Source organism: Tursiops truncatus, chromosome 3, assembly GCF_011762595.2.
Source record: "Tursiops truncatus isolate mTurTru1 chromosome 3, mTurTru1.mat.Y, whole genome shotgun sequence".
Taxonomy (NCBI): Eukaryota; Metazoa; Chordata; class Mammalia; order Artiodactyla; family Delphinidae; genus Tursiops; species Tursiops truncatus.
The window spans coordinates 75,367,758-75,384,651 of NC_047036.1; the positions used below are offsets into that span (position 1 = coordinate 75,367,758).

At 39.3% G+C, this 16,894-nt stretch overlaps 2 protein-coding genes across 3 annotated transcripts in view; one reads left to right on the top strand and one right to left on the bottom strand.

Annotated features, from left to right (window-relative positions):
• Positions 1 to 16,894, top strand: part of LOC109549089 (uncharacterized) — a 68,784-nt gene that overhangs the window by 30,743 nt on the left and 21,147 nt on the right. The gene's annotated exons all lie outside the window — the stretch shown is intronic.
• KIAA0825 (KIAA0825 ortholog) overlaps positions 12,594 to 16,894 on the bottom strand; it is a 398,660-nt gene continuing 394,359 nt past the window's right edge. The window contains exon 23 of one of the 2 annotated variants that reach the window (XM_073802294.1): positions 12,594 to 15,313. Coding sequence is in view for 1 of the 2 variants with exons in the window: in XM_073802293.1 (XP_073658394.1) it covers positions 15,196 to 15,313 (118 nt within the window). In the remaining variant the exon portion in view is untranslated. The remainder of the gene's footprint in view (positions 15,314 to 16,894) is intronic. The other variant, XM_073802293.1, reaches the window with a different exon arrangement.

Genomic DNA, 16,894 nt, shown 5'->3' on the forward strand with positions numbered 1-16,894 from the left:
AACATTCTGGTACATAACTCTTTTTGAATTATGGTTTTCTCAGGGTATATGCCCAGTAGTGGGTTTGCTGAGTCATATGGTAGTTTTATTTGTAGTTTTTTAAGGAACTTCCATACTGTTCTCCACAGTGGCTGTATCAATTTATATTCCCCCCAACAGTGCAAGAGGGTTCCCTTTTCTCCACACCCTCTCCAGCATTTATTGTTTCTAGATTTTTTGATGATGGCCATTCTGACTGGTGTGAGATGATATCTCATTGTAGTTTTGATTTCCATTTCTCTAATGATTAGTGATGTTGAGCATTCTTTCATGTGTTTGTTGGCAGTCTGTATGTCTTCTTTGGAGAAATGTCTATTTAGGTCTTCTGCCCATTTTTGAATTGGGTTGTTTCTTTTTTGTTATTAAGTTGCATGAGCTGCTTATAAATTTTGGAGATTAATCCTTTGTCAGTTGCTTCACTTGCAAATATTTTCTGCCATTCTGAGGGTTGTCTTTTGGTCTTGTTTATGGTTTCCTTTGCTGTGCAAAACCTTGGAAGTTTCATTAGGTCCCATTTGTTTATTTTTGTTTTTATTTCCATTTCTCTAGGAGGTGGGTCAAAAAGGATCTTGCGGTGATTTACGTCATAGAGTGTCCTGCCTATGCTTTCCTCTAGGAGTTTGATAGTTTCTGGCCTTACATTTAGGTCTTTAATCCATTTTGAGCTTATTTTTGTGTATGGTGTTAGGGAGTGATCTAATCTCATACTTTTACATGTACCTGTCCAGTTTTCCCAGCACCACTTATTGAAGAGGCTGTCCTTTCTCCACTGTACATTCCTGCCTCCTTTATCAAAGATAAGGTGACCATGTGTGTGTGGGTTTATCTCTGGGCTTTCTATCCTGTTCCATTGATCTGTCTTTCTGTTTTTGTGCCAGTACCATACTGTCTTGATTACTGTAGCTTTGTAGTATAGTCTGAAGTCAGGGAGCCTGATTCCTCCAGCTCCGTATTTCATACTCAAGATTGCTTTGGCTATTCAGGGTCTTTTGTGTTTCCATAAAAATTGTGAAATTTTTTGTTCTAGTTCTGTGAAAAATGCCAGTGGTAGTTTGATACGGATTGCATTGAATCTGTAGATTGCTTTGGGTAGTAAGGTCATTTTCACAATGTTGATTCTTCCAATCCAAGAACATGGTATATCTCTCCATCTATTTGTATCATCTTTAATTTCTTTCATCAGTGTCTTATAATTTTCTGCATACAGGTCTTATGTCTCCCTAGGTAGGTTTATTCCTAGATATTTTATTCTTTTTGTTGCAATGGTAAATGGGAGTGTTTTATTGATTTCACTTTCAGATTTTTCATCATTAGTGTATAGGAATGCCAGAGATTTCTGTGCATTAATTTTGTATCCTGCTACTTTACCAAATTCATTGATTAGCTCTAGTAGTTTTCTGGTAGCATCTTTAGGATTCTCTATGTATAGTATCATGTCATCTGCAAACAGTGACAGCTTTACTTTTTCTTTTCCGATTTGCATTCCTTTTATTTCCTTTTCTTCTCTGATTGCTGTGGCTAAAACTTCCAAAACTATGTTGAATAAGATTGTTGAGAGTGTGCAACCTTGTCTTGTTCCTGGTCTTAGTGGAAATGGTTTCAGTTTTTCACCATTGAGGACGATGTTGGCTGTGGGTTTGTCATATATGGCCTTTATTATGTTCAGGAAAGTTCCCTCTGTGCCTACTTTCTGCAGGGTTTTTATCATAAATGGGTGTTGAATTTTGTTGAAAGCTTTCTCTGCATCTATTGAGATGATCGTATGGTTTTTCTCCTTCAATTTGTTAATATGGTGTATCACGTTGATTGATTTGTGTATATTGAAGAATCCTTGCATCCCTGGAATAAACCCCACTTGATCATGGTGTATGATCCTTTTAATGTGCTGTTGGATTCTGTTTGCTAGTATTTTGTTGAGGATTTTTGTATCTATGTTCATCAGTGATAGTAGCCTGTAGTTTTCTTTCTTTGTGACATCCTTGTCTGGTTTTGGAATCAGGGTGATGGTGGCCTTGTAGAATGAGTTTGGGAGTGTTCTTCCCTCTGCTATATTTTGGAAGAGTTTGAGAAGGATAGGTGTTAGCTCTTCTCTAAATGTTTGATAGAATTCGCCTGTGAAGACATGTGGTCCTGGGCTTTTGTATGTTGGAAGATTTTTAATCACAGTTTCAATTTCAGTGCTTGTGATTGGTCTGTTCATATTTTCTATTTCTTCCTGATTCAGTCTTGGCAGGTTGTGCATTTCTAAGAATTTGTCCATTTCTTCCAGGTTGTCCATTTTATTGGCATAGAGTTGCTTGTAGTAATCTCTCATGGTCTTTTGTATTTCTGCAGTCAGTTGTTATTTCTCCTTTTTCATTTCTAATTCTATTGATTTGAGTCTTCTCCCTTTTTTTCTTGATGAGGTTGGCTTATCAGTTTATCTTCTCAAAGAACCAGCTTTTAGTTTTATTGATCTTTGCTATCATTTCGTTCATTTCTTTTTCCTTTATTTCTGATCTGATTTTTATGATTTCTTTCCTTCCGCTAACTTTGGGGTTTTTTTGTTATTCTTTCTCTAAGTGCTTTAGGTGCAAGGTTAGGTTGTTTATTCGACATGTTGCCTGTTTCTTAAGGTCGGGTTGTATTGCTATAAACTTCCCTCTTAGAACTGCTTTTGCTGCATCCCATAGATTTTGGGTCATGGTGTCTCCATTGTCATTTGTCTCTAGGTATTTTTTTATTTCCTCTTTGATTTCTTCAGTGATCACTTCGTTATTAAGTAGTGTACTGTTTAGCCTCCATGTGTTTGTATTTTTTACAGACCTTTTCCTATAATTGATACCTAGTCTCATAGTGTTGTGGTGGGAAAAGATACTTCATACAATTTCAGTTTTCTTAAATTTACCGAGGCTTGATTTGTGACCCAAGATATAATCTATCCTGGAGAATGTTCCATGAGCACTTGAGAAAAATGTGTATTCTGTTGTTTTTGGATGGAATGTCCTATAAATATCAATTAAGTCCATCTTGTTTAATGTATCATTTAAAGCTTGTGTTTCCTTATTTATTTTCATTTTGGATGATTTGTCCATTGGTGAAAGTGGGGTGTTAAAGTCCCCTACTATGAATGTGTTTGTGTCAATTTCCCCTTTTATGGCTTTTAGTATTTGCCTTATGTATTGAGGTGCTCCTATGTTGGGTGTATAAATATTTACAATTGTTATATCTTCTTCTTGGATCGATCCCTTGATCATTATGTAGTGTCCTTCTTTGTCTCTTTTTATAGTCTTTATTTTAAAGCCTATTTTGTCTGATATAAAAATTGCTACTCCAGCTTTCTTTTGGTTTCCATTTGCATGAAATATCTTTTTCCATCCCCTTACTTTCAGTCTATATGTGTCTCTAGGTCTGAAGTGGGTCTCTTGTAGACAGCAAATATATGGGTCTTGTTTTTGTATCTATTCAGCCAATCTGTGTCTTTTGGTGGGAGCATTTAGTCCATTTACATTTATGGTAATTATTGATATGTATGTTCCTATTCCCATTTTCTTAATTGTTTTGGGTTTGTTATTGTAGGTCTTTTCCTTCTCATGTGTTTCTTGCTTAGAGAAGTTCCTTTGGCAGTTGTTGTAGAGCTGGTTTGGTGGTGCTGAACTCTCTGAGCTTTTGCTTGTCTGTAAAGGTTTTAATTTCTCCATCAAATCTGAATGAGATCCTTGCTGGGTAGAGTAATCTTGGTTGCAGGTTTTTCTCCTTCATCACTTTCAATATGTCCTGCCAGTCCCTTCTGGCTTGCAGAGTTTCTGCTGAAAGATCAGCTGTTAACCTCATGGGGATTCCCTTGTGTTTTATTTGTTGTTTTTCCCTTGCTGCTTTTAATATGTTTTCTTTGTATTTAATTTTTGACAGTTTGATTAATATGTGTCTTGGCATATTTCTCCTTGGATTTATCCTGTATGGGACTCTCTGTGCTTCCTGGACTTGATTAACTATTTCCTTTCCCATATTAGGGAAGTTTTCAACTATAATCTCTTCAAGTAGTTTCTCAGTCCCTTTCTTTTTCTCTTCTTCTTCTGGAACCCCTATAATTCGAATGTTGGTGTGTTTAATGTTGTCCCAGAGGTCTCTGAGACTGTCCTCAGTTCTTTTCATTCTTTTTTCTTTTTTCTGCTCTGCAGTAGTTATTTCCACTATTTTATCTTCCAGGTCACTTATCCGTTCTTCTGCCTCAGTTATTCTGCTATTGATCCCATCTAGAGTATTTTTAATTTCATTTATTGTGTTGTTCATTGTTGTTTGTTTCATCTTTAGTTCTTCTAGGTCCTTCTTAAATGTTCCTTGCATTTTGTCTATTCTACTTCCAAGATTTTGGATCATCTTTACTATCATTATTCTGAATTCTTTTTCAGGTAGATGCCTATTTCCTCTTCATTTGTTAGGTCTCGTGGGTTTTTATCTTGCTCCTTCATCTGCTGTGTGTTTTTTTGTCTTCTCACTTTGCTTATCTTATGTTTGGGGTCTCCTTTTTGCACGCTGCAGGTTCATAGTTCCGGTTGTTTTTGGTGTCTGTCCCCAGTGGCTAAGGTTGGTTCAGTGGGTTGTGTAGGCTTCCTATTGGAGGGGACTAGTGCCTGTGTTCTGGTGGATGAGGCTGGATCTTGTCTTTCTGGTGGGCAGGTCCATGTCTGGTGGTGTGTTTTGGGGTGTCTGTGGACTTATTATGATTTTAGGCAGCCTCTCTGCTAATGGGTGGGGTTGTGTTCCTGTCCTGCTAGTTGTTTGGCATAGGCTGTCCAGCACTGTAACTTGCTGGTCGTTGAGTGAAGCTGGGTGCTGGCGTTGAGATGGAGATCTCTGGGTTATTTTCGCTGTTTGATATTATGTGGAACTTGGAGGTCTCTTGTGGACCAGTGTCCTGAAGTTGGCTCTCCCACCTCAGAGGCACAGCACTGACTCCTGGCTGTAGCACCAAGAGCCTTTCATCCACACGGCTCAGAATAAAAGGGAGAAAATGTAGAAAGAAAGAATTAGAAGAAAGAAAGAATTAGAAGAAAGAAAGAAAGAAAGAAAGAAAAAAAGAAAGAAAGAAAGAAAGAAAGAAAGAAAGAGAAAGAAAGAAAGAGGGAGGAAGGAAGGAAGGAGGGAAGGAAGGAAAAAGAGAAAGAAAGAAGATAAAGTAAAATAAAATAAAGTAACATAAAATATAAAGTTATTAAAATAAAAAAGTAACTATTAAGAGAAAAAAAACGGACGTATAGAACCCTCGGAGAAATGGTGGAAGGAAAGCTATACAGACAAAATCTCGGACAGAAGCATACACATACACACTCACAAAAAGAGGAAAAGGGGATTGAATCATAAATCTTGCTCTCAAAGTCCACCTCCTCAATTTGGGATGATTCGTTGTCTAAAGGAGGGAAGGGAGGAAAGAAAGAACAAAGATAAAGTAAAATAAAATAAAGTTATTAAAATAAAAAGTAATTATTAAGCAAAAAAATTTTTTAAAAAAATGGACGGATAGAACTCTCAGAGAAATGGTGGAAGCAAAGCTATACAGAGAAAATCTCACACAGAAGCATACAAATACACACTCACCAAAAGAGGAAAAGGGGAAAAAATCATAAATCTTGCTCTCAAAGTCCACCTCCTTAATTTGGGATGATTCGTTTTCTATTCATGTATTCCACAGATGCAGCATACATCAAGTTGATTGTGGAGCTTTAATCCGCTGCTTCTGAGGCTGCTGGGAGAGATTTCCCTTTCTCTTCTTTGTTCTCACAGCTCCCAGGGGCTCAGCTTTGGATTTGGCCCCACCTCTGCGTGTAGGTCCCCGGAGGGTGTCTGTTCTTCGCTCAGACAGGACGGGGTTAAAGGAGCCGCTGATTCGGGGGCTCTGGCTCACTCAGGCTGGGGGGAGGGAGAGGCACAGAGTGTGGGGCGAGCCTGCTGCGGCAGAGGCCAGTGTGACGTTGCACCAGCCTGAGGCGCACCGTGCGTTCTCCCGGGGGAGTTGTTCCTGGATCCCGGGACCCTGGCAGTGGCTGGCTGCACAGGCTCCCCGGAAGAGGGGTTTGGATAGTGACCTGTGCTTGCACACAGGCTTCTTGGTGGCGGCAGCAGCAGCCTTAGCGTCTCATGCCCGTCTCTGGGGTCCGCGCTGTTAGCCGCGGCTCGCGACAGTCTCTAGAGCTCCTTTAAGCAGCGTTCTTAATCCCCTCTCCTCACGCACCAGGAAACAAAGAGGGAAGAAAAAGTCTCTTGTCTCTTCGGCAGGTCCAGACTTTAGTATGGAATTTTAATAATGTTAATTCTTTCAATCCATTAGCATGGTATATCTTTCCATTTATTTTGTCATCTTCAATTTCTTTCATCAATGTCTTACAGTTTTCAGTATACAGGTCTTTTTGCTCCTTGGTTAAATTTGTTGCTAGGTATTTTATTCTTTTTTCATGCAATTGTAAATGGGTTTTTTTGTTTTTTTGTTTGTTTACTTTCTCTTTCTGACAGTTTGCTATTAGTGTCTGGAAATACAACAGATTTTTGTATATTGATTTGGTATCCTGCAACTTTACTGAATTCATTTTTTAGTTTTAACAGTTTTTTAGCAGCTGTCACCTTAGTAGGATGTGGGGATAGAGATGGAGGTGCTAGAGCTGAAGACTGGAATGAAGTGAGACTTCCCCTCTGCTTAATGGTTATCTCCACCCTATCAGGGACAGGGTCTGATCCCATGTTGCTGCGGTGGAAGTACTTAGGGTCATGCCCAGGCTGACTCAGTTCCCTTTAAGTATGTTCTTCCATCTCTCCCAGCACCAGAACCCTTTCCCCAGCATGGGGAGTTCTGAAGCGGGTTGGGCCCACACATGATCTCAGTTCCTTTTGTCCCCAGACCGAGTTCTAAGCTGCCTCAGATGTACTTCCTGTACAGGTGCCTGCAATTGTTTCCCTCACTTTGCTCAGATGCAACCTCAGGTGGAAGTCCATTTTGTCCCTCACAGCTGATCACTGCCCCCAGCCTGCGCCACCCCTGCCCTGTTGTGGAGCTGTTTTGCCGGGCAAGTGGTTCCCTCATGGACTCTCAGCAGTGTATCAGCGTGTGAACTGCAGTAGAGCTGCTGCAGAATTCTGTGCTGGTTTTGATACTCTGCTTGAATAAGCACCAACAGTGGCCACCAGTGTCCCACCCAGGCTCCACCCCAGGACCACATCACCTCTGTGTACCACAGTCAAGTTTTCTTCCCAGCCATGGCAGCCCTAGATCCCATGCCACACTGTGGAGTAAGTGGAGCTGGATCATTCCTTTGGATCAGACTGGGGCAGGTGCCAAGGAATCACAGGAAACCCAGCAGCCACGAGAGAAGTCCTCTAACTGCCCTCTCTGCCCTGCCTTTGTGTCAGGCCAACACACGTGCACCCTTCACGAACAGAGTCCTTGCTTCCACAGCCCTATTAGTCCCTGCTGTCCTCCAGCCAGCTAAGGGAGCTCATCTGCCTGGTATATGACCCAAGACTGGGGCATCCAATCTATGGCTCTCACCACTTACTCCCCAGGGTGGGTCTCTGCCCATGTATTTTCCCTTTTCCTCTAAGTCCCTTCCCAGGGGCATTACCTGATTGCTTTGCAACCCTTCCTACCTGATTACGTGTGGATCTTTCTCACAGTGTTGTTTGTACAGGAGTCTTCCTGCCAGTTTCCAGTTAGATTTTGGTGAGAATTGTTCCACGTGTCATTGTATTTTTAATGTGTTCATGGGGGGAGGTGAGTTCTAGTTTTTTAGTGGAGTCTTTAGGATTTTCTATATATAGTATATATCTGCAAATAGTCACAGTTTCACTTCTTCCTTTTCTAATTTGAATGCATTTTATTTCTTTTTCTTGCCTAATTTCTCTGGTTAGGGCTTCCAATACTATGTTGAAGAAAAGTGGTGAGAATATGCATTTTTGCTTTGTTCCTGGTCTTAGAGAAAAAGCTTTCAGCTTTTTACCATTTAGTATGATGTTAGCTATGGGCTTGTCAAATATGTTCTGCATTATGTTGAGGTATGTTCCCTCTATATGCACTTTGTTGAGAGTTTTTATCATAAACATATGTTGAATTTTATCAAATGAAATCATCTGTTGAGATCATCATATGATTTGTACTCTTCAATTTGTTAATGTGATATATCATGTTGATTGATTTGTGAGTATTGAACTGTCCTTGTATCCCTGGAATAAGTTTCATTTGATCATGGTTTATGATGTATTGGATTTGGTTTGCTAATATTTTGTTGAGGATTTTTGCATCTATGTTCATCACAGATATTGGTCTGTAATTTTCTTGTTACATTCCTTGTCTAATTTTAGTATCAGGATAATGCTGGCCTCCAGGGAAGTCCCCAGCCATTATTTCTTGAAATATGTTTTCTGCCCCTTTCTCTTTCTCTTTCAGGGACCCATATAATGCAAATGGTAGTATGCTTGATGTTGTGCCATAAGTTGCTTAAACTGTCTTCACTTTTTTTCAAGCTTTTTACTTTTTGCTACTCTGACTGGTTGAGTTCCACTGCTCTGTGTCTGAGTTTACTGATCCTTTCTTCTTCATCTAGTCTGTTCTTAAATTTCTCTAGTATATTTTTCACTTCAGTTATTGTACTCTTCAGGTCTGTGACTACTGTTTCATACTTTCTTGTACTTTCCAACTCTTTGTTGAAATTCTGGCTATGTTTATCCATTTTTCTCCTAAGTCCAATGAGCATGTTTATGACCATGACTTTGAACCCATTATTGGGTAAATCAGTTACCCCCATTTCATTAAGGTGTTTTTCTGAAGTATTTTCATATTCTTTCCTTTGGAACATATTCTTTTCTTTTTGCAACAGCTACCTCTCCAGTTTTGAAGTAGTGATGTAGTGTGGGAGATTAACTTCATCATTCAACCCTGGCCTGGCTCTTGGTTGTCTCTCAAACCTTTGTGCTTGTCCAAGCAGCCTATTTTATTTTTAATAGCTCACAGTAGTTGAGGTTGTTCCAAGACCTGTCAGTGTCCCAAAAGGGGGGATAGTCAGTCCACACCTAGATTTAGGCTAATCAGAAGCCAGACTCTCATGTAGAACCCTTTAAAGTATGCAAGTGTATGCAGTTCAGTGGGACTGCAAGCGTAAGCCCCACTAGCCACCAGAATCAGATAATCTGGAAGTGTCCCATGGGCAGCAGTCACAATATTCAGGGTTCAAGATGAGTGTATAGACTCCTGTCTGGGATATACCAGTGAGCAATAGTGAGGCAAAGGGAGAGCACAAAGATGGTTCCCAAGCATATCTTCCCTGAGAGCGCCTCCATACACCTCTAGATGTGTGCCAAACCTGAACTCTGCCCCTCAGGTTTAGGCTCCAGGACAAGCATATAGCCTCTTTAACAGAAAGACTAAGGTTGTGTTTCAGTCTGCTATCTGTGCCCTGAAGGTGGTAGCCTGCCAAGAACTGTCTCTTTGATTGTTACAGTCCTGTGGGACCCAGGAACACCAGGTGACCCCTGGCCACTGTAGCTAGGCAATCAAAGGGCATCCCCTCAGTGGAAGCCATAAAGACACCAGAAGTGTAAACCAGCTCTCCTCCAAAAGATAATGGCACTCTGGAGCACAACAGAGGGAGAGCACAAAGATAGCACCCACCCTCCTAGGTCTATGGAAAGGATTACAATCAGCCCTTAGATGTGTATTTAATTAGAGGCCTGCTGTTCAGGCAGCAGCTGTGATGATGTACTAATAGGCCTCTTTCACAGAAATTTCGAGCTCCTTGGCCTGTTGTCTCTTTTTGTACCCTGGGAGTGATAGCTGTATAAAACCTTTTTCTCCATTAGTTACAGTCCTGTGGTACCTGTGACTGTAAGCTCAGCTGACCACCAGAGCCAGGTGATATAGAGGTGTCCCCTGGTGGCACCTGCAAAAGTTGGGGGTGCTAGAGAAGGGTAATAATCTTCTTTCTGGGAGATGTCAGTGAGCTGGAGTGATGCAGAAGGAGAGCACAAAGATTGCATTTACTAGCCTCCATTCCTTGAGAGGCCGCCTAGATGTGTGCTAAACCAGAAGCCTGCCTCTCTCAGGCCAAAGCTCCTGGATGAGCCAATAGGCCTCTTTCTTAGAAAGACTATGTATGTGTTTTAGTCTGCTATGTATGGGCCTGGCAGTCTGTGGAGATCTCTCTCTTCAATTGTTACAGCCCAGTGAGACCCAGGAACACAAGCCCTCCGTGGCAGCCAAAGCCAGGAGATCATTGGGTGTCCCCTTGACGGCAACCACAGAAGCTGTGGCCCCAGATGCTTGTAAAAGTTCATCCAGGAGATACTAGCACGCTGAAGCATGGCAGAGGGAGAGTATGCAGATGGCACCTGCCTGCTGGGGTGAGACAGAGGGGGACTGGAAAGGTGGCACCCACTGGAAAGAAAACAAATGATGCCCATCAGCATCTGTCCCTAAGAGTATCCCAGCAGGCCCCTAAATTTGTGTTAAGTTAGATGCCTGTCCCTCAGGCAGATGCTTTAAGATTAGCAAATGAGCCTCTTTCACATAAAGTCAGGATGAGATCAGGTGCTTCTGTTTCTGGCCCAGGATGAGTCCTAGCGCATGAATCTTTAATAGACATTTCTCAGATCACTGCAGCCATGTGGATCTTGTGGATGCAAGCCCTGCTGGTTTTCAAAGCTAGATATTTTGGGATCTCATCTCACAGGTGCAGGTCTTAAATGCTGGGGTGTCTGATGTGGCCTCAAGCTCCAGGTTTTGAGTCCCTTCCTGATTGTGGGTCACCCCACCAGTGGCAAGGTTTATGACAAGATTGTGTCTCAGCCTCTCTTACCCACTTTGATGTGGCTTTTTCTCTTTTGCTCAATGTGTAATTATCACTTAGCTAGTTTTTAGGGTTTTTTTTTTCCAGAGGAATTTGTTCCATATGTAGCTGCAGATTCAGTGCGTCTGTGAGAGGAGGTGAGTTCAGGCTATTCCTACATTGCCATCTTGAACCAGAACCTCACTGTGCATCTTTATTTAAAATTTGGGTCAGTTTTTTCACATATCTACAACTCTTATTATCTCAAATGGGACTCCAACACAGACCTCATTAAGTGCTTAGAGTGGATTAAATTGTACTCATTGAGAGTCTGGCACAGAGCCTGGCTTATAGTAGCAGCTTAATAAATGACAAAAAATACTAACTCCCAGTTCTTATTCCTAGTCCAGCCCTACTTCCACTTCTCTGCTGGTCCCCCCATGTAGGATATTTCAGTGCCTAAATTCTAACTTGTGATGGACAGACTCCAGGGTGGCTTCCATCATCCCCACCTCCTAGCATTCACACTATTGTGTGATCCCTTCCTCCTGGGTATGAATGGGATGAGTGACTTGCTTTTAACCACTAGAATTTGGTAAAGGAGATGGAATGTGCATGATTAAATGCATGTGATTATGTTACATACAATTGTAACATTGATCTTGCAAGGAGACTCTCTGTCCCTTACTAACTTTGAGGAACAAAGAGGCCATTTTGGCTAGACTCACATGGCAAGAAACTGAGGCCCTGAGTTGATAGCCTGCAAGGTAATGAATGTTGTCAACAATGATGTGAACTTAGAAGTGGCACCTTACCCAGTTGAACCTTAGATGAGACCACAGACCTGGCTGACACCTTCATTGCAGCCTTGTGAGATCCTAAGCAGAGAACCCAGCTAAACCATGCCCAGACACTGGACATAGAGACTATGAGGTGATAAATGTGTATTGTTTCAAGCTGCCAGATTATGATAATATTGTTATGCTGTAGTAATTACTGATACAGATCTTTATTCTTACAAATAATTATTACGATATTTTGAGGGGAAAGGGTTATATCAGTACAAGGTTTTGGATTCTTTAAATTCTGGAGAAACAAGAGTTTACTGCTTTACTGATGATGCTGTTGAAAACATTTCTCAAAGGCAAAGCAGATAGTTTTTATCATTGTGTGGAATAATAGCTGATACTGAATATACAGGTCTCATAGTTCCCCATTCAAATTTAAAAGCTTTCAGGCATCATGTTAGGAAAGTTCATCAGTAGAGATACCACTTTTACCAGTTTTTTTTTTAATTGTAAAAAAGACATAATATAAAATCTACCATCTTAACCATTTTTAAGTGTATGGTTCTGTAGTGTTAAATATATTCACACTATTGTAAAACATGGCTTCAGAACATTTTTCATCTTGTAAAACTGAAACTCTGCCTATTAAACAACCCCTCTTTTCCCCTTCCTCTAGTCCTGAGTAGCCATTATTCTACTTTTTTCTATGAATTTGACTACTTTAGATACCTCATATAAGTAGAATCATACAGCATTTGTCTTTTTGTGACTGTCTTATTTCACCTAGCATAATGCCCTCAAAGTTTATCAATGTTGACAGGGTTTCCTTCCTTTTTAAGGCTAAATACAACTTTTAAAATGTTTTTTAAACATTATGAACTATTTCAAGAATCATTAAAATCATTTAAAAAAACAAATATTTTTTATAAGAAATTCCTATTATAAACTACCTGAAGCTCGCTTTGACTCAAGAATCTGTGAACTGACATAGTAGGATATTTAGAGTAAGCAGATGTTATAGACAAAACAGTGATTTACTTTTCCTATTTCTTGGTTGGTAGTTTTATAACATTTTTTCATCAACATGACAAATGTAAAATATCTGAAATACACATTATCATCTATACAGTTGATCCTTGAACAACACAGGGGTTAGGGGTACCTATCCTGTGTGTAACCCATGGTTCTGCATCCACAGATCAATCAATTCAATGTTATGGAGTACTGTAGTACATATCAGTAAAACATCTGCATATAAGTGAACCTGCACAGTTCAAACGTGTGTTGTTAAGAATAAAATGTATTTTATTAGAAATTAATTCATACTATTTTAACACTGCTAGGCCAATAATAGATACCTCTTTAAAATTACATAAAAATACAGTTAAATAAAACACAGAAGGAAGATAATATTTTATAGGAAGATAACATTTTTGTAATAAGCATATATAGTTATAAAATATTAGGCTTCATTCTTATTGTTAACTTATACAAAAATGTGAGAAAGAGTAATTGTTTTGGAGTACCACTTTTTATCATACTTTAAGAAACATATCAAATGTAAAGACAAAATGATCTGATAAAACAATAACTTATTTAAATTTCCCCATTATAAATTTTACTGCACTTATGGCTACAGTAATTTCATAGATCAAGCATAGAAGAGAAATCAAATGCAAACTCTTCTCTCTTTTCTACATTTCTCTCCTTTCAACTTATCTCATTCTCCCCTTACTATACTTCTTTCCTTTTGGAAGGGAGCCATATAGACATTTTTTCAAGACAAACTAAATCACTTTCCAGGATTAATACAGAAGTGAACAGATTCAATAAAAAATAGTGTTAACAGATGATCCTTAGATATATTAGAAAACAAAAGGAGCCAAATGTGAAATCCTATAACTTTATAAGATTATTTTATTTAGCTTTTGGATCAATTCATTATTTTTTGACTTTCTATTTTAGTGTCTATTCTAATAAAATATAGTTGTGCAGATTTAGTATAGACCATCACTAAGCTGAAGGAATAAAGTCAACCATTGCCTTATGTTTGTTATAGTAACTGTTTATAGATAAGAGAATGTGGAAAGTCTAATTCTCATAAAAATTTCTTAGCATTTTTTAAATGGTCTGCATAAAATTTTTAGAAATTATTTCAACCATGTCTTTAAACACTTGGTTTATGATTATACTGGCCAACTAAAGTACATTCTTTAAAAGTAAAATGTGTTATTTGGAAGGCAGCTGGCTACATGGCCATTTATGTGTTTTTATGTAAGAGAATAATGCAAGAGATTTTCTAAGGTGTCCTCTGCACTCCAAGCTTTACTCTTTGAAAAATGTCCAAGTACTTTCCTTTGGAAATCATGTAGCCTATACATATTTTATAAAAATCACAGAATGTGGGAACATGAATAACCTGAGAACATCAGAAACAATGATGTTCAATGTCATATGGTCTAAAATAGTTCATGATATAAGGCTTCTCCCAGATGTCCTATAGGTTGCTCAACAGTCTAATTGTCTTTGCTGTCTTCTTACAATGACAGCCATTTAAACAACTGTGTTTATTAACTGCCCGCTAGATGAATAACTCTATAGTAGGTATCTGGGGAGACTATTGCTATAAAGGGAGATTTCATATTATATTGTAAAGCCTTCAAGGTCTTTTTAATCTAATATCAGGCACTGATGGGAAGAATATAGTAAATACAACCCTACTTGGCATAGAGGCATTAGTACACGTTCTGTTTCCTTCATGTGTGTGTGTGCCTGTGTTCGTGTGTGTGTATCAATGCAATGGAAATAAGAGAAGTAACAGAAACTATGGAACTATGGATAACGAGATTGCTGGAGTGAATTTTGAACGTGATTTTGGGAGAAAGATGGTTTCTAGTTGGGAAAAATGGCAAGCGTGTGGCTTGGATGACAGGCAGTTCGCTGAACGTGGCACTGCTGGTATAGGTTCTGATAGGATATGATTAGAAGTTTGAATCTGATGTTTGAAAAACCACTGTAGGCATAGATATTACTAAAGGTATACTTCAAGAGAGTGCTTTTTGTGGCTCTGATTAAAATAAATTGGATGAGGAAGAGGCTGTGGGAAAGGAGACTGGTAAAGTGGTGGGTACTAGAGGCAATTAAGACCTGGACTTGGGCTATGGCTACAAAATTAATTTGAAATTTTCAATTGACCCTCAGGGGGGTATGTGACTCCAACTTAACATCCAAATGTTGTATTTAAAAATGCTTTGGGAAAAGATTTCCAAACATTTTGCCTATTGCCATAGATACTTCAAGACTGAAAGAAAAAAAATAATTCAAAGGGAACACGAGATGGCAGTAGTTATATCATATTAAGAGAAAGACTGAGGAAAGAAAAACATTTGAAATTATTTTAAAAATAAAAAATATGTAGCATTTTATTCTTTACGTGCTGTACTCTTTTTCAGTTCAGAGATTACTCAGTCATTGGTTTCACGCTTCACAGCCCATCAGAGGTTCATTCTGACTAGAGTAAAAATCCTACTCCATTACATGTGATTATTTCCTAAAATAAAACTGTTGCTGTTTTCTGCAGATTACTGTTCCTCTGTGTTATCTGAGGCAGAAGAGTCCTGGATGGTACACATTAGTTTTAGATGTTCCAGCATTGCTTTTTCTTCCTCTTCTAGTCTTTCATCCTTCCTCATTTCCCACCTAAAAGAAAAATCACATCTTAGCATTTTTGTAACTTCCAAACTACAGTCAACACTCAGTTTTTCAGGGTTGAATATGAGCAGTCACTGATTTACTGAGTGTTTGTCCTTTATTCTTTTACTCAGTGCCTCTTGAGCAACATAGTTCCTTGGCACTGCTTCTGCAGAGTGGGCCAAGAGAATGGGAACGGAAGTAGAGTCAAACCAGCTCTACTCCAGGGGGAAGTTTCTAAGTATTGTTTTAAGTGAGTTTTCTATATTTCTATATTTAAAAAATGTATGGCTTCCCAGAATATGCATGCATATGAATACATCTAGAATTAGCAATTAATAAGCAAATATTTTTCATAGTATTTTCCCCTCACTGATCAACATATCAGTGGCTTTAAGTTGCAGAGACATTTGCCAGGAAGACTTTAGCCACAAGAATAATACCAAGCTGAATTGGATACACCTTAAAGGCAGGTCCATCTATTCCTAGAAATAAGATCAGATTTCAAGTAATCAAGTTAAATCACCCAAGAAAAGCAGCAAATTGTCAGCAAGGTTCCATAGAGCATTTGCTAAAGAAAAAAAAAGAAAAGACTAAAGACTTTCTAATTCTGGATGATTGGGAGATACAGAACAAAATGTTAGGATATGGAACTATATTTGTATATAATCTTGCAAAGTAAATATCACAATAACCCAAGAATTGTTAATCCTTCCTTCCTCTCTTATATATGCCACTGCCCCAGGAATGGCCATGGCATACTTAATCCAGCACTACAACATGGAGTCGTCTGCATATATTTCCTTTTTCTTTTCCTCATTCCTGTTTTTACCAGCCCCTAAGCCATCAACCATGATATGCTGTCTCAAAAGGATTTTAAAACCAGTGTTGATAATCCTAAAAGACCCTCTGCTAGAAGGGCTTCAAGGGGATAGGATTTCTAACAGATAAGCAGCTGTTCACTGAATGTTTTCCAGAAGTTCCCCCATTTTATTATAGTCAGAATTCCTAGATAATAAACAGCCTGTCATACACGAGGAAAGGATAACAATTTGGGGAGAGATTGTTCTGATCTTGTTTGAGTAGTGAAAAGGAGGCAAGGGCATTGCATTTTCCATAGAAACCTGCTAATAGGATCCCTGTTTCCACACAGGTTTCCTTGTTGGAGTGTTGGGTTCAATGCCTGGCCAGCCCTAGGAGGTGAGATATATATATGGCAAAGTAACTGTTCTAGTGATCAGTTTGGGAGAATCTTTTATTTGGGGGCGTTTGTGGATAGCTGTGTGTCAGAGCCAACCAGGAGAGCCATGCTTGGGGAGTGGTTAAGCATAAAGTGTGTCCACGGTAGCATGAGTCCTTACTGTCAGAGAAGCAAGTCCTGGGGGACCCTTACTGCAGGAAAGAGCAACCAACACCAGGCAAGAGGAGGAGGGCCAGAATCTGGAATGTGAGAAGTTCTCTGAGGCATTCACTATGCCTTCTACTAGGAGAAAAACATCTAAAATCTGTGAACTCAAAAGTATCCTGATTAAGAGCACATGCTCTGGAATCACTCTGTCTTTGGGATGAATCCATACCCCTCACGTACTA